The sequence below is a fragment of the Colius striatus genome, chromosome 13, assembly GCF_028858725.1.
Source record: "Colius striatus isolate bColStr4 chromosome 13, bColStr4.1.hap1, whole genome shotgun sequence".
Classification (NCBI taxonomy): Eukaryota; Metazoa; Chordata; class Aves; order Coliiformes; family Coliidae; genus Colius; species Colius striatus.
Window position 1 is genome coordinate 21,273,991 of NC_084771.1, and position 27,317 is coordinate 21,301,307.

Consider the following 27,317-nt stretch of genomic DNA (forward strand, 5'->3'; position numbering starts at 1 on the left):
TCCCTAATCCGTGCTGGATGTCACAGAGCACTTCAACTCCACGCTGTAATGGAAGACTTCAGTTAACGAACCACCCCCAGAAATCCTCTTTTCAAGATCCTAAAGATTATAAGCTGGCAACAGACATACTGAAAAGACATGTTTTGTCAGTTGCTACGTAAGAGCAGTTGTTCTAAACGACAGCTCAGTATTTTAAGATGAAAAATATAAAGAGTAGGCTAAATATAACACCTGCCACATCTTTAAGTGCTTTTGTGCAATGATACGAAAAACAAGTGGATGTGGTTTGCTTCTTTTGCTTTAGGTGGAGTTCACCAGCCTAAAATGAAGAAAACAGAATTTAAACCTGTGAAAAAGGGCACGTTAAAATAATACGAGATGTGCGTGTGTGTCACTCAAGGACTGTGGTTTAACGGCCATTCAAAAAGCAACAGCAACTGCAAGGCTTCCTGGAATGGCCATATGGTGTGGTAAATAAGAGGCTTCACATGGAGCTGCCAACATAGGACTCAAAGGCTGAAGCACTCTGTCAGAGAAACGCTCTGCTGAGCAGCACAAGATCAGAAGGCTGAGATGAGGCCCCGTCACACATCCCGGAGCTCTGAGCCAACCCCAGCCCACCATTAGCTGCATTAACCATCACCTCCCAAGGAACCACTGTCTCACAAGTGCCTGCTGACAGATGGCACTGGCAATCGTCTGAGAAAGCTGCATGCAAAAAAGTTTAAGGTTAAATGTATTGACTGAGCGGTCTAGAGAAGGGCTAAATAGAGACAAGGACAGCTTCCATGCTAAAATTCCTGACAGATGTATCACAACCATATTAGTAACCAGGGGGGAAAAAAAAACCCCTCTCAAAGGCATTCAAGGAATGGAAACAAACCTGACACTGGTTGTTTATTCATGACAGCATTCTAGATGTCCACAGTGTACCAGATCTGAGACAAACTGCTGCTGTTGGCGTGGATCTGACCCATCATTACCCACCTCAACACACAAGAAACTGTCTTCACACTAATTAATCAATTTCTCCAAAACCTCATTGTATTACTTGACTGCTTTCATGAAGTAACTGCCAACCTCACATTCTCCTCCCAACGTGATGTCTTCTGGGTCCCCTAGAGGTTTTATTATTTTGAGTTTGTATTTTACTGTATTAATAGGCTTTCTAAAAGTGCAGAATTCAAGCTGCTATCAGCTGAACACAGATCTCACTTTTAAAACTGGTATCTGCAGCTTTTTCTTTGACAAAAGCAGTTAACAAAGGCAAAATACGACAGTCTTTTCTCTTCCAATCAAAAAATGCTCTGACAAGCTTAGCAGAAATTACACAATCAGGTTTGGGAAGCCTGACTATATTACAAGGACCTGCATGTACTCTCCAGAAGCAGAGGGAGGTTTTCATGTGGGGCAACCATCCATCTATCCATCCATTCAATTGCTTCAGCGTGCTCTGGAGCATCCTTCTGGGCACCCTCACCGGTTCTTACCACCCAACCACCACGATTTAAAGCTATAAAACCCACCAGTAGCTACAAAAAACAAACCCGTCCCAGAACAACAGAATCACTAGTTGGAAGGGACTTACTTATAAAACCTCTAAGAATCAACACTCAGCTGTTCATTTTTTAAAATATGAAAATCAAAATTTAATCAAAGAAATACTGAAGAGAGCTGAGGAAACTGAAGGAGGGATACAGGAGAGACACAGCTGAGGAAAATGACAGGCAACATTGGCACCGAATTGCTATCTTAATAGAATTATTGTTAGAGAGTAGTACTGACCCACATTACCTTGTTCTCCAAGTATGTGTCATCACCCACCCTCAAAGACACCCTTTTTGATGCCAGTGTCACAAGTTAAAGAATCTCAGTACTAGAGGTGGTTGAGAATATCAAACTACCACGGAGTGGCATAAGATGCATTTCATTAAAGAACATTAAATTAAAGCAGTTTAACAGGAGTAAGTGTATTTTTAAAGAACCAATTGTGCTTCAAATGCTTTAAAGAATTAACCAGCCCGTGACATTCATCAGGCTAATAACATTAAATAAGGCAGCTATGGATTGAAAAGCAGTGAGACACTCCCGTGGATCTCAAAGAACTCAGTGTTTTGGTTAGGAAGTTAGCAGTATTGGTATCCTGAAATCCCACACCAGGACAAGTGTATGTGTAAACTATCAGAAAAGCAGAGAGGAGTAAATTTTAAAGAGGTAAATATTTAGCCATACCAAGATTAGAGAAGATGGGGATTCACTGGCTCTGACAAGCTACAGAAATTGGCACCACATCACCCCAAGGAAAAAAAACAAACAAACAACAGCAATCACTAACTTCTTACATATTGTCTTTGGTTGTTTAATATCAAGAAATACTTTTTACAGAATACGTGAAGACTAGTTCTTTGAATCTCACTCTGCATCAGTATCTTCTCTGTGGCCTCTTTGGTAAACTAGAGGACAGGCTTTACTCACTCTGAATTGTTTGTTGTTGTCTACATTTTTAATCACACATCTCTTCAAAACTCAAATTTCTTTCATTTACAGGCTTTTGTCCCAAAATGGTATAACTAGAACAGACTTTACATTATATAGTGATGGCATTTTTCTTGTGTTATAAGCTTAGAACCTACTAAAACCATTTCCACAAGATACTATTGAACTTACAGCAGGATTTAGAGACAGGAATGAACATTTGTAATAATAATAATAATAATTTTTAAAAGCATCCAAAGTTACATTAGCAAGGATTAGCAGTACTATCTCTCAGATTTTAAAACGACTCCTTTAAAAACGCCTTGTAACAGAAAGGAGTTTCCACCACACAGCCGGAGCTGCTCAGCAGTTGGAGAGAGGACTGGAAGGGGAGAAGACATTTAGGGTTTTTCCCCTCATTTCTCTGATTAAACTCAAAATGTTCACCAGGTATATGATAAAGGTAAGAACTGGAAGGTCACACACGCTTTTAGTGGCATTTCAGTTGGCCTATGCACAGTATTTCCAAGGCCCGAATCCAAAGCATTCCGATAAAAGGTAATAGGAAAAAGAAACCAACAGAAAGGCTATTGATACACCTTTAGAAAACGTAACACAAAAATAATTAACCATTGATTTCTTGGCATGTAAAAGTTCTATACAAATTTTAAAAATTTTATTTGCAGGTACTAACCTCTTGAAAAGCTCACTCTGTATTTACACTAATTCTTTTCACAAGTTTATCTCAAATTAAAGCATATTTAAAACAATCATGATTGCATTAACTTTTCTACTTTAAATTATTACCCAATTAGTGCTTTATTCACATTTTAAAAACTTGTACAATTTATTACAAATATAAAACAGTGCAGTTTTTCATACATTATCCCAACTCTGAGACAAACACTTAAAAGACATGGAAAAAGATTTTGATTTCTATAAACATAACATTTGCATTACTCATACCCCTTTCTTCAGTGTCCTCCCCTAACCCCGATTTAAAAAGATCAAACATACAACATACTGTAGGTTTATTTTTATTCAAAAAGTTACTGTCTCAAGACATAAATACAAATCAGAAAACAGTACAATTAGGACAATAGAATGTGGAGGACAACAGGTTAAGGTAAATATATAAAACATTTTTAGCTGGTTGAAAACAAAGCTGTAAGAACTGCTTTCACAAAGAAACACTCCTTCAAGAGTAAGAAAAATCAACTTAAGTTTAAAATCATATATACAGTCCTCTCAGCAGTTCTATTAAATGCAGTGGTGTGAAAAACAATATAGGCAGTACTTTTAGACATGAGAGTATTTATTTATGTAAAATGAGTTAGGCAGATCTAGGTTTGAGTTTGCTGTTACCTCATGACTTAGTAAAATAATTATATTTATCATGATCCTTTAGATAATCTATGGTTTTTGGCTACCACAGCCGAATGTTTAATTTCTGAGTCTAAAAACAGGAAGCCTTTTCGTGTTCACCCGTTCGGGGAAGATTCTTGTATTGCAAGCATATTAAGGCATGGAATGATTAAAATAATATACCTCGAGAACTGAGAGACAACTGACAAAAAATATACATATGTAATATAAGTTAATATTTCCTTTAAAATGATGTCTAGCTGCCTAAGCCTTGCAAAATGAGTCGATGGCAAAATGGCATAGATCCACTTTCTGTTTTAGACCAAATTTAATTTATTTGTGAATGGACACAAAATGAAGTTTAAAGCTTAGCTTTCAAAGAATATTATGGGTTGTTTATGAGTTTCTATTATCCAATCTAATTTACATACAGAGGAAATGTACTGTAACCTGTTAGAAGTATCTTTAACCTGAAGACTGCTTGCAAAGACAGATAGATAAAACAATATAAAATACAAATTTAAAAATCATTTTTAAAGCATGAATTCTCATGCTCTTCTATTTTTAAACATTGTTAAACTTTCAATATATTTCTGAAACCTCATAATTTTAAGTTGGAATTTAAAAGTAAGAAAAAACTAAACAAACTGCGCAATTATAAAATCAGCACCAATTTATATATATATATAATTTTATTTAAAATTTAGATCCCTATTCCCACACTCTAATAAGCTGTATAATTTTTGTTTAGAATTTTTCTGCAAACATACTACAATAAGCTTCTTTTATTTGGAGACAAAATACAGTGGCACTACTGGAAGGAATTTCACAACATTACATTTTTCTTAAAGGACAAGCAAACTTTCAGGGTTGGTAATGGGCAAGCATGACTGAGGTCTGTTACCTTCTCATAGTTATAGTTTATGGACCTTTCCAAGAAGGCTAGCATGAAGCTTTTGGAATAAAAGTGTGGTTTAGATTAAAAAGCTGTTAAAATTCTGCATTATGGGTTGGGTTTGGTTTTTTTTCCCCCCGTGATTAATTAATACAAACCTTCCGTTACTGAAGTTTGCATTCAATTTAAAATACTGACAACTCTTCTGGTTCTAGCACTGTAAGGAAACCAATTAATCTATTATTTCAGTTTGTGGATGTAAACAGCAATCCAGCAGAGCTCATGATTGTTTAGTAAAGCCAGCAAATGTATAGAGAGGGCCTCAAATCTGTACCAAACACCTCTCAAACTGTTAAGATTGAAACTCTGAGGGAATACTTCTTATGATCCAGAAATAAACTGATAGCACATAAATAAAATATTGAGTTGTTGGTTTTTTCCCCCAACAGAAAGTGTAGCTTATCCTCAAATTGTTTACTTGTCCTTTACATTGTTATATTTTTTCAGGCAAACAAAACTGCCCCTTCAATGCACTTGATCTTGAAAGCATGTCATTCTCCTTAGAGAAAAATCTGTTCAGAATTTCACTGTATCTACCACAATTTTGTATTGAAAAACTTCCTCTTCCACTTAGAAAATGACTTCACCACTGATTTATTTGCTGCTCTGGTATTAAAACATTGACACCCCAAGAACCTAAAAAAAAAGTTAGAAATGGTGTCAATTTGTTGTCTACTACACATTTAACAAAAACAAAGCAATTAGTATATGATTTAAGATTAAGACACTTAAAGATATGTTAAGGCATTATAAGTTTATTTTTCCTCCAAACCAGATTGACCACACTTCTGATTTATATAGGAATATGAAAAGGGCCCCTCGTTCACTAGAAAATAGCTTTCCCACACTTGAAATTATCTCGGTGCAGTAGGAATGTAATAAAGATTGTGCTTTAATTATTTTAGGTAATTAGATGCAAAATAACTTTTAGTTAGTTGCCTAACAGACTTCTTTAACAATGACATTCTACAAGCCTTAACTGGAAATCAAGTTTCCAGTAACTAAGCCTGGGACAAAACACTCCATACACTGTCTGGCTGCTGCTGAGCCCGTGTTCATAAAAACAACAGGTCATCTGGCAGCAGCTAGCTAGGACACAAACAATACTCAGCAAATACATTAACTCTGCTGGGGACACAGACGGTGAATTTATAAAAAACCTCAAATGATAAGCAGGTAAAATAAAAACCCTGTCACCTGGGAGACTGGGCAATTCAGTGAAAAGAAGATTTCCTGAAACAAAGAATCAGTTTCCACTTCCCACGTGGAAGCAAGCCTTAGAGTTTATGTCAATGGAAGGAGGTATGGCCAAAAGAAAAACCCCAGATCGTTCAGATCTCGTGACTGTCCAAGCCTTTATAAGACCTCATAAAAATCATGAAGCAGCATGAGAGACTTAATTTTCCTGAACCCTAACACTGCTGTTCACATTTACCTGTTTACAAACTAATACTGAATGCATCAAGAAGAGTGTGGGCTGCAGGACAAGGGAAGTTCTCCTCCCCCACTACTGTGCCCTGGTGAGGCCTCATCTGGAGTCCTGTGTCTAGGGAACTGCTGCAGAGAGGCCAGCACAGGGCCACCAAGATGATCAAGGGACTGGAGCTCTTCCATATGAGGAAAAGCTGTGGGATCTGGGGCTCTTTAGTATGTAGAAGAGGAGACTGCAGGGGGTCTCATTAATATTTAACAAGTATCTTAATGGTGGGTGTCAGGAGATTGAGACATCCCTTTTTTCTAATGTAGCTAGCAACAGGGCAAGGGGTGATGGGATGAAGCTGGAACACAAAAAGCCCCATTTAAAAATCAGAAAAAACTATTTCACTGTGAGGTGAGGGAGCCCTGGCACAGGCTGCCCAGGGAGGGTGTGGAGGCTCCTTCCTTGGAGGTCTTTAAGACCCTCCTGGACATATTCCTGTGTGACCTGATCTAGGTGACCCTGCTTCTGCAGGAGGTTGGACTGGATGATCTCTAAAGGTCCCTTCCAACCCCTACCATTCCATGATTCTATGACCCTGACTTGCCTTTGCACTGTTCTTGGTGTTAAATATCCTTTAGACGTGTCATACAATACAGCACACTAAGACACAACTGCTTCTGGTGCCAGCAATAATGGGACACATCAAAAAAGGAAAAGAGAGACTAAAATTTTGATCATAAATCACGTGCATTTGCATATATTAAACAGTTTTATTATGTATAAGTCTATTAAAAACAAGTGCAACAACTTCCAGAGTAACGGACCTCTGAAAGAAACTGGATGAATAAAGCAAATCAACTTATTCAGAGCAGATTTTTTTTTTGCAGTTCTGAAATCAGGGGTTTTTACATTTAAAATACTGACTGATAATTCGTCTCTGATTTAATGTGGATTCATGCTGTCTCCTACACTATCAGCAGAGCTTTCCCCATTTAGGCAGCTGAATTTGTTTAGTGGGGCTGATACTTAAAGAGCAGCTGTGTTCTGCGATGCAGCTGTTTTCTACAGTCCTGCTTTCAGGATCACCACCCTTCCCGAGTCCTGCCCGGGAGGAAGGTTTGCTAGATGGTGCCCCCTTGACTGCACCAACTCATTTCAGCACACCATTGCTCCCTCCGTGCAGACGGACAGAAGATAGCGTGTTCTGCCAGCGCCCGGGCTCTGAACGCTTGCAGAGCAATGCGACTGTAAGCGGCTGCCATCATGTGGAGCTACTCCCACACTGCAGCCGAGCAGCACCGAGCAAACCCTGCGCTCCCGGGGCATGAGGAACGACAAACAAACAGGAAAGAAACCTAGCTAACGGTAAACCTATTACGACTGCTCTGAACGAGTCTTAGAAACTGAGAAGTGGAAAGGTTTCTGAAATCAATTAAATGCAAGACCAAATTTTCAACATTGTCAGAATAAAAGAATTACTGGTATTTCACAGATTGATCCATTAAAAAAATCAAGAAGGGAAGTTTAAAATCATGTCAGAAAACAAGTGATATGCTTTCGTGCTGTTACTTCAAGAACAGAACACACAACAACTAGATGCACAACCTAATCTGCTTCATTACCACTAAAGCAAATGCCTACCAGTACAAAATATGTGGATTTGCATTTAAAACAGTATTGAAAACGTCTTTTTTCTCCCAGAACAAGAACAGGTTCACGCTGCAACAATACTGTAAAAAAATACATAACCGTCTTCCAAATTCCACCAAGCTGTCCAAGATTCCCAAGAAGCCTTGTTGCACTGTCCTCTGCTGGCTTGCTGCAGCTTGTTATTTCCAGTGTAATTTTGTACCAGCTACACAAGGTCAAAAATGGCTGCATACATTACGAGTGGTTCAAGACAGAAGGAATCCCTCATGCAGATTTTTAAAGAGAATAGAGACTGCAGATTTATGAAGTCGGAAAAAAGGGCAACTGCAAGCAGAAACTATAGACTTCGGATGTTTTGGACCTAAAACTTTATATGGAAAGAAAAAATACCTCTCGTCTCTATAAACAGGCATCTGTATCGTCTCTATTTTCTCCATTATCTTACGTACAAAAGCATATATGCCAATTAAAAAAAAGCAAACCATCCAAATGCTGACTATTGGTAACGACAGAGTCACTCAGCTAAACTCACCACAACAGGAAACTTGCCTTTAATATCGTGTATGCACAATTTTTTATTTCTTTTAAAGCTCTCTGCTACCAATCTCTGCAAGGGACTTCTCCATGCCACGTGTGTTTTCTTCTCAGATTCAAAGGCTTTTGATTTTTACATAGCTATATATAAAGTATTACCAAAAAAACCCCTATAAACTTGCAAAGAACACTGACTACCTTAGACTTTGTAACGCTGAGTTACAGCATAAAATATTTCATTGACTGTACCAGTCTGCCAAAATACTCTAACGAAGACAACCTAAAGATTTTGTTTGTTACATTTAAAATCTGAAGTATTGTTAACATTAAGACTGACTTGACATTATTTTCCTCTTACATAAGTTAACCTACCGATTCATCCATGATTGAAGCGGGGTCAAAGAAATCTGGTTTTAGCTCCGTTCTTTCTCTCCTGTTCTTTGATGGTGGCTTTAGAAAACAAGCAAAGAGACGTGTTAAGTGCAATTTCAAAAAAAGACCCCAAACCAGAGGTTTTAAACTGTAAGAAATTAATCTTAACTCTGAAGGGGTAAGAATTTACAGGGGACAAATGCCCATCTCACTAAGATAAGGAAGCGTTGTTGGTTTCTGTATGGTAGTTTGAACAGATAGTGCTTGTACACAGACAGTGACACAGCAGGAGCAATGCAGAGACCAACAAGATTTTTCTGTTTCACCAATAATAAAATTTGATTCAAGCATCCTACTTTAGGAGCAGAAATACAAACCCAAGGCCCACTAAAAAGACAAGTAAATCTCTTACTAGGTCTATGTCCATGGTGTCAAAATCCATGCCTTCATTGAGGTCTTCAATCCGCCCTTCTGAAGACATCATCACATCTTCAACAATTGGCTCTTCGTCATCTTCCATTAGACTTGTGCCACGTCGACTGCAATGAAAAGAAAAAGCATACTGGTCAGCACTAAATCAAGTTAAGCTTCATCTGAGTATTTAAAAAGCCAATGTTCAGTAAGGAACTGCTAACAAGTGATAATTCCATTAGACAGAAAAGAAACTAAGTTACTAACTAAATGCCTAAGCACTATTACAGAAAGCCAGAATTTAACCAGTTAGCCAATACTAAGAACAAGGGAGAAAACTAACAAAGATCAACTTCTGGAACTTTGTGGTACATCTCTAAATGGGTATTCTAAGAGCCTGTGGGAACTGATAAGCAGACCAAAACCACACCCAATTTCCCCACAAGTATTTATGCTCAAATGAGAAAGAACTCAAGTTCTGCTACCTAAAGGAAAATTGTTCTCTGCATTATATCAAGGCAAGAAAGAATGCCCGTGTAAGAAAATGGATGCATAAATCCATCTTCAGATAGTCTCACACAGTCCTTCATCCTCCTTCCTCTCAACTTCTACATGCAACATCAGACCTTGTAAGAAGTGTAACTGGTGTCACTATAGTAAAAAGAAGAACATCAAACACTGAAACCATGCTACATAAAGTGCTGATATCAAAGAATTACAAATAAGGGCAAAGACGTAAAGCTCAATAGAGATGTCCATGGTTTTAGTTTACAACTTGTACTTTTCTTCTGTAGAAGGACAGTTTATAAAGCAGAGAATTTCTACACTAGTCATCCCTCAGCTAAACTAGCTCTAAAACATGTTTTCATTAGTGTGCATGTTAAAATGCCCACATGCTGAATGACAATGAAGTGACACCACAGTAAGAATCCATGACCTCTGAAGGACAATGTTCATTTAAGAAGGTCTTCATCTTTATTCACAATAAGAAGGACCACAAGGTTTTTGTTTGTTTGGGTTGGGAAAATCTCCAAAAACTGGTACTACAGGATTCCTTTCAGCTTTGGTATCAGTTGAGGTCAGACAAAATCTGTACTGATCACAGAAATGCTGAAGCAAGTAGTTTCTTTAAAAGGAATACTTTTTCTAAGTGAAAAAGCAGCTGAACTCTAAGCTTACAACTCAGAAGTCAAAGTAGAAAGAAACAGTACAATTGAACTGAGCAGAAACTTTCTGCTTCCCACATCTATTTTAGAACTCAATTCTTTACATTCTATTTAAAGAAATGACTCTGCAGTTAGGAATATCTATAAAGATGTTTCACATGCTGCAAATGAATCCCTCTTAGAAGATATAGGAGTAACACTGCATTTCAGAAACCCTTCCCAAAGCACTGAAGGAATATTAAATTCTCAACTCACATAGCATGTTGCAAGTTGGTTCTCAGCTTGACGTAGTTCATCGCTGCCCTCTCCTGTTGTCGCGCGGCTTCTTCCTGTTGCCTTTGAGCCAACATCCACGTTACTTGCGTGCTTAAAAAGACCATTATTCTATTTTAAACATGAACTGGTTTTGTGTATGAACACTAACACAAAGCAGACCTACTCATCTACGTACTTGTAATCGAGGGGAGCTTGGTGGTGTTCAGGCTGCATAGGATAGACACCCATGTAATTTTCTTCAGGTCGCAATCTCTTGGGCTCCCTCATTATTGTGGAAGTAAGCTGAGGTGTCTGCATCATGACTGGTGTGTGCATTGTCTGCTCCCTGTTCAGCCACATACTGTCACTACTGCTGCTTTCTTCAGCTGGAAGAAAACACGAAACACCAAACTAGTCTAAAGCGGATGGCTTCAATATGACTTAAATGCACTTTCTGCTTACTGAGGATCATTTCTTCACTTTTTGCTACAGAGCCTTACGTGTGCCCCACAGACACATCTATAACCACTGGCTAGAGTATTTCAAATCCTTTCATGTTCTGTGACTTAACACAGTGTAGCACCTTACTTTCCTTCTAAATCAGTGCTAGTCAGACTCTTGGAATGAAGTTCTCCCACTATGACATTTACATGCACAGAAGTTACATTTAAATGACAAACTCACTCAAGCTAACAGACAGAGATCAACATGTGTAGTTTTTATCAATATCTACTCCAGCAAATTTTAAGATGAGAAAAGTTCTACCTTCAGGTACTTTCCGTTTTCCTGTTGCTGGCTTTGTCTTCTTATTTCTTACTGTAGATCCTCGACTACTAATTCCACTAATCACTGACATAGTATCATCATCCCCACCAGCTAATAAAGAATTTCTGTAGGACATGAGAGGAAGCCACACATCTTCTCTTCGTAGAGACATCTGAAAGGTCATAAACTTCTCCAAGTAAACATACCTTTAAATGGAAAAAATAATTACAAAGATGCAAAATATCTGTAAGAAGATGTCAGCATGTCATGGTAAGAAACTACTGGAATTAACACCCAGTGCTCCTCATCTAAGTAACAAAAAGGAATAACAACAGCAAATGTAGAATATCTATTCACTCACCAGGAGAACAAAGGTAAAAACAATTTTTCCTTGTGACTATAACTTGACTGCATTAGTGTAAAATTATCTTGATATGTCAAAGATTCCACTTTAGGAGGTACACACAAATATTTATTCAGACACATGTCTTTCAGAGTTATTATTTTAAATATTGAGAATATTAAGAAAATACTTACACTGTTCTTTTGTCTTGTCTGAGAAGTTTGGAGGAGAACTCACTCAGAATATCAAGAAATGCCAAATTTAGCGGTGGGTGGCTCTCACCTTGTGGATTAGGCTCCTTAAAAGCAAACTCTATGCCATCCCTGAGAAAAAGTTAAAAGTAGAGTCACGTAAAGCATCAACTAAATAAAAAGTTGTAAGCACTGAGAGGTATCAAAACTGAACATCTTTCCTGTATGTCAGGAAAGCAGTAATTCAATGTTTCCATATTCTGGGGGGAAAAAAAAAGGAACACTCTTCTTAATATGCATCTGGACACAACGTTTCTACTTTGCATTCAAGTGTTCAGCATGAGGCCAATATGACCCCTACTGACAGTGAAGCGGATCCATTCTTACTGTTAGTGGTAAGACATGAAAAATCCTTTCACATGACAGCATCAACACTGTTATCACTTACAGGCCTACACTATGATGCTGTAGGTACATAAACATGTTTTTAGTTCAGGGACAAAACTGCAGTCATCTCGTAATTTATAAATGGGCTACACCTCCAGTGCTGATGTATTTTGTATTAACAAACTGATTTGGAAAAACTTCTCTGAAAAGGTATTTTAACGTTACAAGAAATATGTACAAAAAGGGAAGTAACACAAAGCACACAATTACTTGTGTAACATAGCAATAGCTTCTCTTGTTTTCAACTGATCCAGTCCGAACGTTAAAGCAAAACGCCGAGCAAGTTCCTTTATGCCACTGAATGTCGGTGACGATCTGTCAAAATTATACCCATTTTCTTGAATCATTTCATTGAAAAGCTGTGTGAAATAAGAGGAAGATTTTCATTTATTACAAGATTATGCCAAACTCTGGACCAATCGACACAGAGTTAAGTTGCAGTGAAAAAATGTTTTACAGCTTTTTTTTTAATGTAACACCCCCAAAACACAAACACGAACATTCAGCAAAGCCAGGTCAAGGCTACTCTTGAAGGATCTGCATTTCAGAGCTCATTCTTGAAACCCACACTGTCCAAGCACACATCAAACTTCATGCTGGATGACAGATCCCACACAGGATTTCCCTAAATGGTGTTTGCTCTAAAGTCGAGAATACTAAAACTTAGCAGAATTCTCTGACATATACACAAATGGAGAAGAAATAAATTTAGTTGTCACCTGGTCTTGACTATTAGTTTCTCACACTACTTTCTAATGAATTGTTTTTTGTATCTTTTCAAAATAAAAGTATAAGGAAGAAATTCTAAACCCAGAAACGTGTTGTCAGGAAAGTGCCAAAGACACCAGAAGCTTTGCCACTGAGGATCAGACCTGTAAGTACTCATCATTTGGAAAGCAGGAACACTCTTAGATCTTTTTTCCCCTTTGATCAATCCTTTTCTCATTCTACTGAATTTGATTGCAATTCTCTGTAAGTTTTTCTACAGCTTCCTGATTTTGTCTAATGCACTCACTCTTCACACTCTCATATAACACAGAATAAACCAAAACCAGACTTAACAGAACTATGAACATTAACTTTTGCACTCCTAGATACACTTTGGCCCATAGTTGCATACTTCTATGTCAGCATAGCTCGTCGTGACTTTGTCATTCCCTTTATGTATTATCATTTCTAGTATTTCCTTTCTGGTTAGTTTCTTTAAGAAACTCTCCTGGAAAAACATGCTGTTTAGCTCTACATGTGAGGGGGGGTTCGTTTGGTTGGTTTGTAATACTTGGGTCCCCTCATGTTACTGTTCCTGTTGCCGTATTAGGATTGTGTAACTGCCTCCCTACTCCACGCGTAATTGGACTGAGTGCATTCACTTCCTCTGACTGACCTTTAAAACGTAAGGAGTTGATTATTCCCGAGACAGAAAAGAGAGTAAGAAAGATAGCATTTACCCAATGCCATAAAAATTTGTGAACTCTGGAGAAAAGTCTGCAAACACTGCAGGAGTATTTAGTTGCACATTTTATGCTGCAGTTCCATCAGCTACTTAAAGTCATGCTGCTATCAAAAGGAAAGGCTTAATCTTCCCTTGTACTGGCAATATCCATACAGATAAACCAGCTTAAGGACTTCATTAAGCACTTGTCTGGTTAGTTCTCAACCAGGATCAACATCCAGACTTACATTCACTATGCAGCTCTATGACATCTAGTCAAAAAAAAACCCCACCAAAAAACCCCAAAACCCAAGTGTGGGGAGAGTGGAAAAACTGGGGTAGTTTTTTTCTTTCCACAAGAGCAAAGATCTGTGTTGGATTACAGTGGTTTCTGGAGACATGGCTTAATTGTTCTGATCCTGTAAATAACCATGCAGATGGTTCCTGTGAGCAGATGAATCCAGCTCTAACCTCAACTGAATTCACCAGGTCTCCATACAAGCTCATTTACTGAAGAGAGCATTAAGTCATGTTTTCATTTCAAAGATGGGTGAAGCCCCTACCAAACATTAAGAAATACCGAATTACTGAAACTTTCCATTATTTGTCAGAATAGTTTTTCAAAACCAAACCAAACCAACCAACCAAAGCAGGCCAAACAAAGACATAACCCTACTACACAGACAGGAAGTGTCTTTCCTTGTTTATCTCTTCTTGAGAAAGTAAACCAGTAGTTTCACAACATACTTTCTGAATACGTGACAAACTATTGTTTTAGAGTTGAGATGGTACCACAAAGTTAAATTCATATATTTATCAGCTTCTCTCATAGATTTTACACAGCACAGCATTTGGCAACTATAGAAAGACTTGTGGCAGTGTTTCAAATAGTTGCAGAAAATGTGTTTCAATTTAGACCTATTTATCCCTACCTTTGGTAGGAATTTCTTCATTAATACTTCAAACTATCTATTAAACAACAGGACACAATCTACAGTATGGAATTTCATGCATTAAAAATACCGTACTCCATTCTTACCTGCTGCAAGCTGAGAATAAGTGTTTTAGCACACTGGATTTTGTCTATCTGTCTTGTTTTACTCATTGTTTCTTTAATAATATCACCATAGTCATTATAGTACTAGGAAAAATACAAAAAAGAAAGAGGTTAACTTCTCCATTTTATCTGAAAACATAACTCCTGAACTTTCCATAAAACAGTAACTAGGATTTGTTACTTTAAAAAAGATTTTTACATTTTCAAAAGGAAAAAAACATAACATCATCAAAATGATACCCTTAAACCACCTCCAAAGTGACAAAAAGCCCAGAAAGAATACATCCATTTTCATTCTTGCCATTACTATTACTTTAGAGGCACAATGACCTATTTATCTTCAAGGCCATGACACATTTGTTAATCACACATGTTCAGACCTTCAGGGTACAAGATGAGAATCTGATCTTTTTCATAACTCCTGTAATTCTGGTGGGGAGTTATATATTTTCTTGGCTGAAAGAAGCACTTATGGATAGCATCAAAGCCATAATTTTTCCAATGAAGATAGCTGGCCTTTAAGTTCTTTATGCACTTCAGGTTCAATAAAGACTCAATTAGCTATTTAGAGATTCAAAATATATGTAGGGCACTTGGAAAAATAAAAAGCAGGCTGCCCAAACTTTCAATTCAAGGTAATCACCAAGGAGGAAAGCTCTATCATGTTCACAAAGTGAGAACTCCTATTATAGTGCAGCTGTGAATCCCAGAAGCCAAGAAGGGAGTTTTATATTTAAGACAGAAACAGATATAAAGATCACTTAGAGGAGTGGTTGGTAGAACTCAACACAACTTTTTCTCTTCTACAAAGTTTAAGCTGAAATTATTTGATGAGGCTACACATCATAGAGTTGATCTCTGTGGGAAGATTCTCAAAAGGCCTGCTAAACTGAATTAAGAATATACCATCAATCAGGATAAAAAATCCAAATAAATTAAAACCATAAAAATACTTATCAGGTTTCCTTCCTCCCTCCCCACTACCCACACACAGGAACTGTGAAACTCATCTCATTAACTTTTTTTCCCCCTTATTACAGAAAAAACCCCCACACTTTTAAAGGCCCACAAACTACTAGCTCTAGAGTTCTTCATTGTTCACATTTTTAATGTTATCTTGTAAGGAAAAAAATACACAGTAGCTTTAATATCTGCAGCTACTGTATTCCAATAGCTTCATGAAGTATAACTACTAGGCTTCAGATTTACCTTCATATATTGCTTGAAAATGTCTGCAGCTGTATTCATTTCCACCACAGTATATACAATGAGTTTACAGAAAGCTGCAAGTAGATTTCTTCTTTTGTGCAATGCTTCAATTTTGCTAGCTTCATCATCCTGCTGTCCATCTAGAAAGAGTATAGAACACAAAAAACTGCCAGGTTAAGATACTTCATATTCAAGCATTTGTATAAAAAGTGATGCCAATGGTCAGGAATGAGAAAATCAAATGTCAATTCTGATAGCAGTGCACTTCATTGCTCACTGACAAGTGTTTCTTCCTTGCAGAGATACACATACACTTGTGACTATTAAACCAAATCTTTACCGTGATTGTGCTACCTGTTCACAAAACACAAAATGCTTTAATTGGCTGCTGACATTTAAAAGACAAACCTACCTCTGTGCCCACACACACCTCTCTATGCCAGGGAAAAAAGGGAAAAAATCCAAAAAGGTACAAACAAATAGGTTGGTTAGAAGGCAAATAATATAAAAGAAACACAATTTTTGTACAAACCTGCACTATTATTATCATCATCCTGATCAATGAAGACATGATCTAAAATAAAACTGAGTAGTTCAGATTGCAATGAAGAATCAGGAGTGTAAACGAGTGGCTCCAACATGTCACGTCCTCCTGTCATGATCTGGTGACTGAAGATCATCAACACATCACACAGAATTGTGAAAGCCTATTAAAGAAGAAAACTTGGTGAATGCTGGCATAGAAACTGGATCTTATTTAGAATAATATATTTCCACCTTAACAAAATACTTAAAAGAGCCCAATGGTATCACAGACCACTTAAGCCCTTAACAACCATGCAGGCCAAATGAAAAGAGAAGATGTACATAATTGCTTACAGAAGGTTCTGTAAGAAGACTGGGTCTCCAAATAAAAGTACTGCACAGATGAGGCTAATTAAATCTCAATATATTGTGAGATAAGAACACGAGGAGCCTGAAAGTCCTAAATTCTGCGTGATAGATACTACATTACGCCACTGGAGAACTCTGTTGACACGATCCATAGTAGAACCTCTCCTTTTTCCTTTTTTTAAAAACAACTGGTTTGGTAAGTTTAATTTGTAGAATATCCAACAGCTGAGGTAATTCAATTCCTTTAAATCCTAATGTATGCCTTGATTCCAAAAAAGAAACCACCTCTACGCATTGCTGGCTTCCACATCTGACCTCTGATTTAAATGTCTGAACTCCATCTCCCCAGAAAGTTCAAATATATCTGTACTTAGAGTGCCATTCTTTAAACTAACAGTCCAAGGCAACACACTGCTTACTGCTACACCTCATCTCTGAGTTTAATCTCCTAAGTATTTCCATTTTAATGAACAGATCCGTTCTCTAACTCCTCAAAGCAAATACTACTAATTTCCCGGTCACAAAAATTCACATGCTTCCCTGAAGTCCCTTGAGCCTTTTCATGAGATTAGAGTAGGAAAGCAGAACTGTGTCATATCCTATGTGACTGAGGTGGGTCTAGTTTCTAGAGCATTCACTTGGGTCTGAGAATTACATAGTCTTTTAAAGAGACCTACTCAGAGCAGCAGTAATGTTTGTTACTCACGCTCTCACACCCTACAGTTTGTGATCTTGACACTAGATAGCTCTCTGACACAGAACATGCCTGTTCAGTTCCAGGAATACTTGTCTTATAGGAAGAGTTTCAAAAGCTTGCAGTTCTGTGACTTAGTGGACTGGAAGCTCAAGTAGGTTATTAATACCTTCAGTAGCAAAAAAACTCCTGGCTTTTCATTTGTTTAATTAAGAAGCCTACCCAGAAGATAGTTTGGATCCTCCACTATAGATATTTATTTTACCATTCCAAAGGTTGTTACAAATATTTACTTAGAATTAATCTTGCTACCAGTAACCTGTGCTCTGCATTGCAACTTGCAACTCCTGTGAGTATCTTGGCTAGAGAACTATTTGACCACAGACTGGGAGAGACGCAGTTCCTACAGTTTCACCATTTTCTTTCACCCTGTTACTCTCAAAACTGAAGAAAAATATTACTCAAGATAACACCCCAAAAAATCTTTTTTTAAATAGAAATTTTAAAAAACAAAACAAATCCCAAAACTTCCTTGAAAAGAAGTCAGGGCTTTTGTCTCCTGCCTGAAACGTCAGGCACTACTTGACTAAATATCTACGCATTTTATGTCTGAAATATCCAAGAACTCAGTTCCAGCCAGAAGTCTCCCCCAAAAAGGAAAACTATATGAAGAATCGACTACAGAAGTGGCAAAATGAAAACTGTTCACATCTGTTCCAAGCAGTACATAATTGCTGAGGCTTCCAAGTATTTATCAGAATGTTCTCCAAACATCTCTAAACAATGTTAAAAGCTGACCAGTGTCTGAGCGTGCCTGAGGCTGACCACAAAAAAGAAATACCACTTCTGAACAATAAAACCCCCTAGGTTGCAGTGTATACATGTGCAAGTATAAACACACACACTTATGTTAAGTACCCATTCTTTTTCTCCTGATTCGAGATACCCAAAATCCTGAGGCTCTGTGGAACTGAGGAATATATTCTGTATGCATCATGGCAAAGAGAAACAGACAGAGAAGTCGCCCCTTTATGTCCTCACAGGTTTACAGCACGAAGAGGAAAGAAGTTTTCACAGTTCTTGAGTGGATGGGCACATACATACCATAGTACAAACATGGGAACATAAAAGCATTCAAAGGCAGAACTACAAAAGTAACTTCTCTCTTAAATAGCTGTCCCTTCCACCTTAGAGTCTGTGACAGCACTTCTGGAGGTGTGTCTCATGATCAGGTGGTAAGAGCATGCTTGGAAATGGAGCCCTCCCACCTAATTTGAAAACCAGAAGTCTTCTACAGCGTGCCTGCCCAGTCATTGGCAGCAAAAAACAAACAAACAAATCCCTCTGAATAAAGGTTTATGCTGCTCAAAATTGCTGGAAAGAATCAAATTTAAATTGATCCTGAAATATCTAAACCACATAACGGAGGGTAAGCAGGAAAGTACAGTATGTATTCCCACCCAGAGGGCATTCTGCCTAAATATCCAAGACACTACGTTCCCACCTAAGTGCTAAAAGTGTTAGCAAGAGGAACTTCTAATATTATACCCTTAAAAAAGTTGAGAAGACTAGAAAGATAAACAACAGTCACTAACCTGTTCCTTAACAGCAGTGTTTACATTGGTCAAGTAGTGTTGACAGATTTGACAGAACACTCTCATCTGCTTCTTCAGACGCAGAAGGTCCTCCTTTGAAGAGAAGGATTTCATGAAACAGTTTTGGTTTTCAATTTTACAGTCACATGTAGCATATGGATTTTCACAGATCTAGCCACCACAGACCTCATACGTAGTCCCAACATTCAAATCTACTCCATTATCTAAAAGTCATTGTTACCAAAAAAAAAAGGCAAGTAACAATTTCTTCAATCCTGTGTCTCTGTAAACTGCAATAAGAAATGGAACTTGGGATGAAAACAGTGAATTTATTTCTTTAATAAACAGTAACAAAACAACCCCTAAACTAAACCTGAAAAGACCCCACCCCCTCAACACTAACTCTAAAACAACGCAGGGCATAAAGCATTTTCTCTTTAAAATATCTTTATTTTCAACCTAGAGGACAGATGTTGGCATGTGTTTATAACTGAAACAGACAAGGCTACATGGTATCATTCTTTCTTTTTAACTCACTACTTTTGACATTTTACTTAATCCCAGAGTTAGGATTTTTCTTCCCCTTTCATTGTAAAACAATAACAAAAAAAAAAAGACAAGTTCTTCAAAATGCTGCAGTATCTTCCAGAAAAGTAAATTACTGAACAAATAAGGTATCAAATCAGTACAATTACCATCCACATATGTAACCACAGTTTGTGTTACTCAGTCATGTGAAGAATCTAATCCATGTAGAACTGGTGAAGTCATATTACAAAAGATAACTATGTAACCAGCACCAGTGAAGACAGAGAAGAAATAACCCTGATGTAAGTTTAAAAACTATCCATGCAATCAATCTAAACCGATACAAGTCTATCCCTTCAAGAAAGCAGCTAACACACCAGTATAAGACACCATTTAGTTTCAACAAGCCTCTCAAAAGCAGCAGCTGCTTCTAAAATATGAGTTTAAGTAGAATATTGTTTTAGAACACCTTCACTACATTAAACCTTTTCCGTTCACCATTCAGATTGCACATGGGATTGCAGCCTATATTATGAAGCTAATTACCATACTTAGTCAACCTGCTCACAAACAGCATGCAGCTAGTAGTTAATTTTGTCACAAAACTGAAACCAAAACAAAAATCAGCAACACACTAAAAAAGTCTTTTGGCACAGTACATTTCTGTCACTTCTGGTTCTGTACTTCAACTTCTCTGCTATTATGTTTCATTGCTACTGAACAGAAATCAATGAACTTCTTTAACTATCTGGTCTACTTGGCAGCAGTCAAGCAGTTAAATACATCCAAACAGTTGTGGCTTAGAAGTGAAACTTAGGAAAGCTTTAATTTACCAGATTTTGTTATATAGGAGCTGTAAACAGTCTCAATAAAAGACCACTTCTCAAATAAGATCTTTTCACTCTTACTGAAAATACTGAAAGTTACATTTTACTGCAAAATAGCTTCAGTAAATCTTCATTTCTATCTTAACTTCTCTCAGCTTCTGTCATCGAGCTTTAATCACTATTAGAAAAACTCTGCTGTTTACCCTTTAGAAGAAAAGCTAATGAAGCCTCCAAATCCCTCACTCACTGAAGTGGTTCTCAACAATCTATGTATGCACTTCATATCTGATATTCTGGGGTTTGGAAAAGCTGAACGCCATTAAGACCTAGATGGTTAACCAGCTAGACAGTGCTGCTGGCTGTAATTCCTGCAGATTGTATTGACTGAATCAATAAGGCTGCGATTATTAATTGGACTAGTGATGTCTTAACATGACAAAAAATCCAACAACAAACAAAAACAATGCATAAAACACTGACACAAAAACCTCTGAAAAGCCACCATGACCTCACAAAGGTGTTCTCTGTTCTAGAAAGCCATGAGTACAAGTCACACAGGATGCTTCTCCACTCCTGGATCCACTAGGAGCTCATACTATGCTAAAGAAGCTATACATATACTAAAGAAGAAACATATCTATTTTCCCATTAAAATTAGCTTCTTACAATAATGGAGTATTAATTACAGATGTCAATTTATTGATTATAAATTATTAATGTAATGAGTTGTTTCCTCCCTAATGAATTATGACAGATGTCTATAACCTTTCTTAAATTAATTATGAGGCAATCCAAATGCTTAAAAAAATGAGGAATTTACTTATTTGATCTCTGACAAATAAAGGATGTGTTAACAGTAGCTCCAATTACAAAGTGCAACTTCAGCATAAATATCCAGTTAAAGAGCACAAAATGTCCCCTTCTTAGAGGACTGTAGGGGCTTTCAGAAAAACTATGTTTGATTGTAACTTTTTTCTTAAAATTATATAAATGTTTCATCACTTAGTCTTTCAAAAACAATCTTTCATTAGGCAGTTTGCAAAGCAAACCACCTCATCAACTTCTTTAAGCAGTGACCACCAGTGGATATAAGAAACCTTAATCCTTCCTCCAACATTTTTTCAAGAAGTGAAATTAGAAAGATGACATTTGCCAGAGCTTTGCCCTTCAAGATTACTATACATAGAACTGAAACAGGCCCTTCTGTTAGTCCTTGAGAAAGTCTGAAATTTAACTTAATCTTTTTATGTCTTTATTTAACAACACATTTAAAAGTCTAGTGAAGAGGAAAATATAGCTGATATGTACTGAGCCGTAACAATGCTACAATGGTGTGCAAATTCTTATGTCTCACTGACTTGTCACTGATACTTCACAGTTTGCAAACAAATTAAAACTCTCTACTTGACAGTAGTAAGACTGACTACACTGTTTTATAACTGGTATTCTACCCCTTCTTAGCATTGTTACTGTGCCAGACTAACAGGCATGGCATTTACTACAATTGCTTTATAATTCTGTCAAATTAAACATAATATTGATATTGAAATAATAAAATCGTAACACTTTTGATAAATATTAGGTTTAAGAGTCAAATATTCCAAGTACTAAAACTATGAATTCTGAAGAATTTATCAGCAAAGCAGATTTGGGCAGGCATCAATATAAAAAAGCTCTTAGTCTTAATGAATTCCATCACAGTTCCCTCTTATGACACTGTGGCCACATACAAATGATTATTAACTAATACAACTGGAACAAGGCATACCTTTGTGGAACTGCTTTCAGTGATTTTTGCTAGCTGCCAAAGGATTACATAATGAGTACACTGCAGTGCATGAATAACAATCTGAAATCAAAAGGAAAAACGCATTAGATGACAAAGGCTAATAAAGGACAGCAGCAAAAGCTAGTAATTGTTGTACCTAAACAACACTCTTGAAGTACAGACCTGTTCTGGCATGTCTCCGTTTTCAATGCCAGTTTTCAATAACTTGTAGTTGCAGCCAAACAAGTCCCATCTTGAGAGGTCATGAGCGCTGCAAGCATTAGAAATGAAACAAAGATGTAATTTAACTGTTTCTGCAATCTGATAGTAACAACTACTAAAAGTTTAACTGGTTTAAAAATAAATTAGTTCAAAAAACCCTAAAACAACCTAATACATAAAACACATATATCCCCTACTAACCTCAAAGAACAGCCCCCACCAATCCCCTCCCAATAAAGAAAACACTCAGAAGAATTGAGTTTTGTATACATTTCTTCATATATTCAAAACGTACCACGTTCTGCACAACTCACAATTGTTCACACTAAACAAAAAAGCCTCCAAGTTGCACTATAACTTTAAGTTGTTTTAAAACCACATCCAATCCCCTGCACCACAAACCCCAACAGACACATGCAGAAGCGTATTTACTTGTGAAAAGCAGTGATTCTCTTCAGTGTTGACAAGACTTGATATGCATCATCTTCATCGGGTTCCTCTCCCTAATTATAATCACACAGTAAGACATCCCAAGCAATGTATGCTACGCAAACTAGGCAGCTTATGACAAAAGACAAAAAAAAAGCCCAACTCCAAATACTCAATCCCAAAACATGTGACCACAGCCCAACGACCAAAAAAAGAAAGTGAATGAACTCTAACTGAATTATTTATCAATGACACATTTGCTGTTAGAACTGCTAAGAAGTTTGAGAGAGAAGGTAGTTGTTCATGCCTAGAAAAAGTCAGAGGTACAAGGAGAAATAAGGGGGAAATGAGTGGAGGGGGGATGGAGAAGGGAAAAAAGAAAGAAGTGGCAAGTCCAGGATAGTGGAATACAATGTATTATGTAGGTGCTTCAATTTTCTCTGAAGAATCCAGCAGAGGCCACTGTCAGACAATAGATACTGGACGAGATGGGCCACAGGTCAGTACCTCAATCTTGCTTTAACCACAGAAAAAAAGTCTTTGAGAGCACCGAGTGTTTTGTTCTAATTCTCCCGGAAGGTCTAACAAACCTGCACTTAGATAAAGAGGACTAAAAAGGAAAGGGTCCAAAAAGTTTTATCCTATGTCCTTAAGTAGATATCTAAGGTCACAGAAACTTCCCCTCTGTGTATCAGAGATACTGCAAGCCCAACACATTTTACTGCCCTATGGTTGCACAATCTTATCACAGCACTATGGATTTCAACATTCCTACTAGAGTTATTTGCCATATTCCTTCAAGCCAACTGTTTGACATTTAACTTCCTTGCTTTAGCTCTCATTCCTTCTTTTTTCTCACAAAAGGGGAAATAAATGGATTACTAGGTGTATTTCTTGTACAGTCCACACATGCCTAGGGTTTCTAGAGTGAAGTCTTAGCTCAGGCCAATAAGCAAGACGAATAGCAGCAAAGCTTGATCAAGTAAGTCTGTATCTAAGAAGTGTGGAGACTGAAGTTGTCAGAGACACTTCCCATGCTCCTTATCAGAGATGAAAAGGAGAAGAAACAAGTTTTGTCTGATTGTCAAGAGATCCCATATAGTGAAGTTAAAAAATGTATCATAAAATTCTCACTTCAGCACACTGTGGGAACAAAGAGATTTTTAAGCTATTAACTGCATCTGCTTGTATTCAGGAAGGGAGGGGGAGTGTTTTCCAGAGCTTTTGGTATTTAACAGCAGCAATATGGAATCAGACAAGACTAGCAACACTAGCACACTTGTGGAAAATCCTAGTGGAATGACAGTGGTACAGCTCTCAAAAATATGAACAGCAAAATCTACAAGTGACGAGTTTATGTCCTTTCATATTCATCTGAAAATAACAGGGCAGCGCTTTTCTCTGTTGTCTCCAGTGACAGGACAAGGGGTAATGGACATAAGCTGGAACACAAAAAGTTCCACTTCAATGTGACCTTTTTGCTGTTCAGATGAAGGAGCCCTGGCACAGGCTGTCTAGGGAGGGTGTGGAAGGTCCTTCTCTGGAGGTTTCCAAACCCACACGGACATGTTCCTGTGTGACTTGATTAAGGGGAACCTGCTTTAGCAGGGGGTTGGGCTGGATGAACTCTAGAGGTCTCTTCCAGCTCCCACACCCAATGAGTCTATGGAAAGACTAATTTTAAAGACTCACTGTCCTAATGCAGAAGAACAGTCTGAGTTCACATAATCACAGCAGTGATTATATTACTGGGTTTTACTTAACAGTTTTGAAAGAGGGAAGTTCCTATCCCTAACTCACTGAGTCCTGCCTAAGAAGGCAGAAAAACATACTGGAAGTAGTTACAGAGGCAGGAAAAGTTTATCTTGCACATAAAAATACCTCTTGCAGGAAGTCTTCAAGAAGTCGATTAAACTTGTCTGCCAATTCATCTATTAACTGACTTCTTGCAATATCAACCCTGTTAAAGATGGTGAATTCTTCATTACAGAGAGCGTGGTATGTTTTTGAACAGGCTTCCAAAACATCTATATCTGTGTGCTTCTCCACAATATCCCGGATCTGTCGCAGTAAGGCATCCAAATGCTACAAGAAAGATCAAGCATGAAAAAAAAATGAAGCATGTAGTCATACATACACATAACTGTGTGTAATAAATCTTAATACATTTTAAAAAATAAATTCTATATATTACTTTAACTATGACACAAAACACAAAATACTTTTAGAAAGCCAGTGACGCTTCTGGGTAAATAAATAAAAAATCTCTCTTTAGCAAAAATTAAGTAGGAGCTTGTCATAGGCTAAAGGTTCAATGTATTTTAAGAAACCATTAAAATTTGCAATCATCAGTATGGTTTTATCTAACACCTTAATTTGCAATGACAATTGAACGACACAGGAGCATTTATCTCCCACTCATACAAACATTTTTAAATGGTCTTAAAAGCTGTATAACTGAAGATTTCGTTTTATCACACTCAAGTATCAGCACAGAAACCAATTTCAGTTATTCTTATTTGCGTCCCCTCAACCTGAGTTGCTCACTGCTGCTTCATCACAGCTAGGCTATGCTGTTGACTAAACACTTTATTGCCTTTTTGACCCTAATAATTTCCAGCACTTGCTTCACAATACAGCAAAGGAGTGCATCTGAGAAGGAAAAAAAAAAAAAAATCAAGGTGAGAACACCTTACATCCACTTCGTCACCACACCAGCTAAGTTTAGAGCAGCAACCACGTAATTACAACCTTGTACTTTTCCCTTTTATCAGGCAATGAAGAGAGTGGGTTTATTATCTTCAGTGAAGAGAAAACAACAACTCCAAACACAAAAGAAAACATCTTATTAAAGCTTGTAGAAATAGCTTGGTAAGTCAAGCAGAACATGCCAGTGACTATGTCTAAACTCTGGGTTTTTTCCTTTTAAGTGTTATTAAATGGCACTTTACCTTTTCTAATCGCCCCGTTGTATAAATTTCCAAATCAAAGTACTGTGGCAACTGTAATAAGTTGGTGACTTTTTCTGCATCTACAGAGTACTGTAAATTGACAAGGAAAAAGAAATTAAACAAAAAAGTCTTGGACAACACAATGTTACAGAACAATCAAGTATTAATGAAGCCTAAAAAGAATAAAATGAAGATTCATATAAGCCACACAGTTAATTACAGAAACTATACTTGTTAACACCGCAACAGCAGCCCATCAGTCAGAAAAAGAATTCAACCTACCTTTGCTAGCAACTGAGGAAGTGCCACTGCAAAAAGTTCAGTAATTTTTGTCCTGTCATCCAACTGCGTTTTCTTTTCCTTTGCTGTCAGCACCTGAAAATATTGTTATTGTGAGGATTTTACAACTAAAGTTCTGATGCAAAGTTCCATTATCATTAATGAAATGACTATTATGTAGACAGACCCTCTAACACCACCATAAAACAGCAGTGTAAAATACCAAAAGAACAACTAATTAAAAAACCACATTCAGCACTCAAAAAACCTAACTGAAAGTTACACCTAATACTATTATCTTGAAAACAAAGTGACAGTTTAGAACAAAATCTTCACCATCTCTACTGAAAAATACATGATCAGAATGCTCTTCTTGAAAATTAGAGAGAAGTAAATCTTTTAGCTTACGACTTTTTATGACATTTACACAATCCTTACACCTATCTGATCATCATACAAGTTCTCAATCTGTACATAAATGGGTTTCTTACCAAAAGCTGCACCAGTTTTGAAGGCAGTTCCCTTCCCTATTTCATATCTCTACAGAGGAGGGATACCCAAGTTTCATACAATCAGAGGAAAGCTAATCAATTAACTGTCCTCCTACCAAAGAGTATGAAGTTTATTGCCTTCCTTTATTTTGCTCTTTCAAACTAAACAAAGTTTTATTCCACTCAACACTTCTTTCAAAAATCAATTCTGTATTACCCTTAATAGCAGAACCCAATGCAGTCGGCCGAACAGTATTAAACACATGCCAAAGACCAGAAAAAGTGAACTATTCAGGACAGACACTGGAGGCTGTGGAGACCAAAGCTGAATTTCTAAACTCAATTCCTTCAGCAGCAACAGTCTACAAGTTTCTTCTTCCCACACTGTCCCCACATAGCTATCCCACATCTCTAGATGAGTAGCTCTTGGCTTCTTACCCTTTTTCCTGTTCCTCTTCCCACAGGAGGATGACATTCAGCTGCTTGCCGAATGGTACAAAGCATTATTTCAATCAGTGCGCTCTCCTGTCTATCTGTTAAAGCTGAAATTTAAGAAACAGATGTTAATGCACAGCTTGATTTTTCATTTTCC

The 27,317-nt window shown here is 37.3% G+C and overlaps 1 protein-coding gene across 4 annotated transcripts in view; it reads right to left on the minus strand.

Moving 5' to 3' along the window:
* Positions 1-2,345: 2,345 nt before the first annotated feature.
* Positions 2,346-27,317, minus strand: part of STAG2 (STAG2 cohesin complex component) — a 78,446-nt gene continuing 53,474 nt past the window's right edge. For 2 of the 4 annotated variants that reach the window (XM_062007018.1, XM_062007019.1), the window contains exons 16-34: positions 27,164-27,267; positions 26,238-26,330; positions 25,956-26,045; positions 24,886-25,089; positions 23,008-23,078; positions 22,537-22,624; positions 22,354-22,434; positions 19,231-19,323; positions 16,580-16,754; positions 16,048-16,187; positions 14,821-14,922; positions 12,560-12,708; positions 11,906-12,034; positions 11,369-11,574; positions 10,800-10,989; positions 10,604-10,714; positions 9,184-9,310; positions 8,772-8,849; positions 2,346-5,431 (exon numbers count right to left, since the gene is read on the minus strand). In XM_062007018.1, coding sequence (XP_061863002.1) covers positions 5,408-5,431; positions 8,772-8,849; positions 9,184-9,310; positions 10,604-10,714; positions 10,800-10,989; positions 11,369-11,574; positions 11,906-12,034; positions 12,560-12,708; positions 14,821-14,922; positions 16,048-16,187; positions 16,580-16,754; positions 19,231-19,323; positions 22,354-22,434; positions 22,537-22,624; positions 23,008-23,078; positions 24,886-25,089; positions 25,956-26,045; positions 26,238-26,330; positions 27,164-27,267 — 2,255 coding nt within the window. In that variant the 3' untranslated portion in view covers positions 2,346-5,407. The other 2 variants (XM_062007021.1, XM_062007020.1) reach the window with 2 other exon arrangements.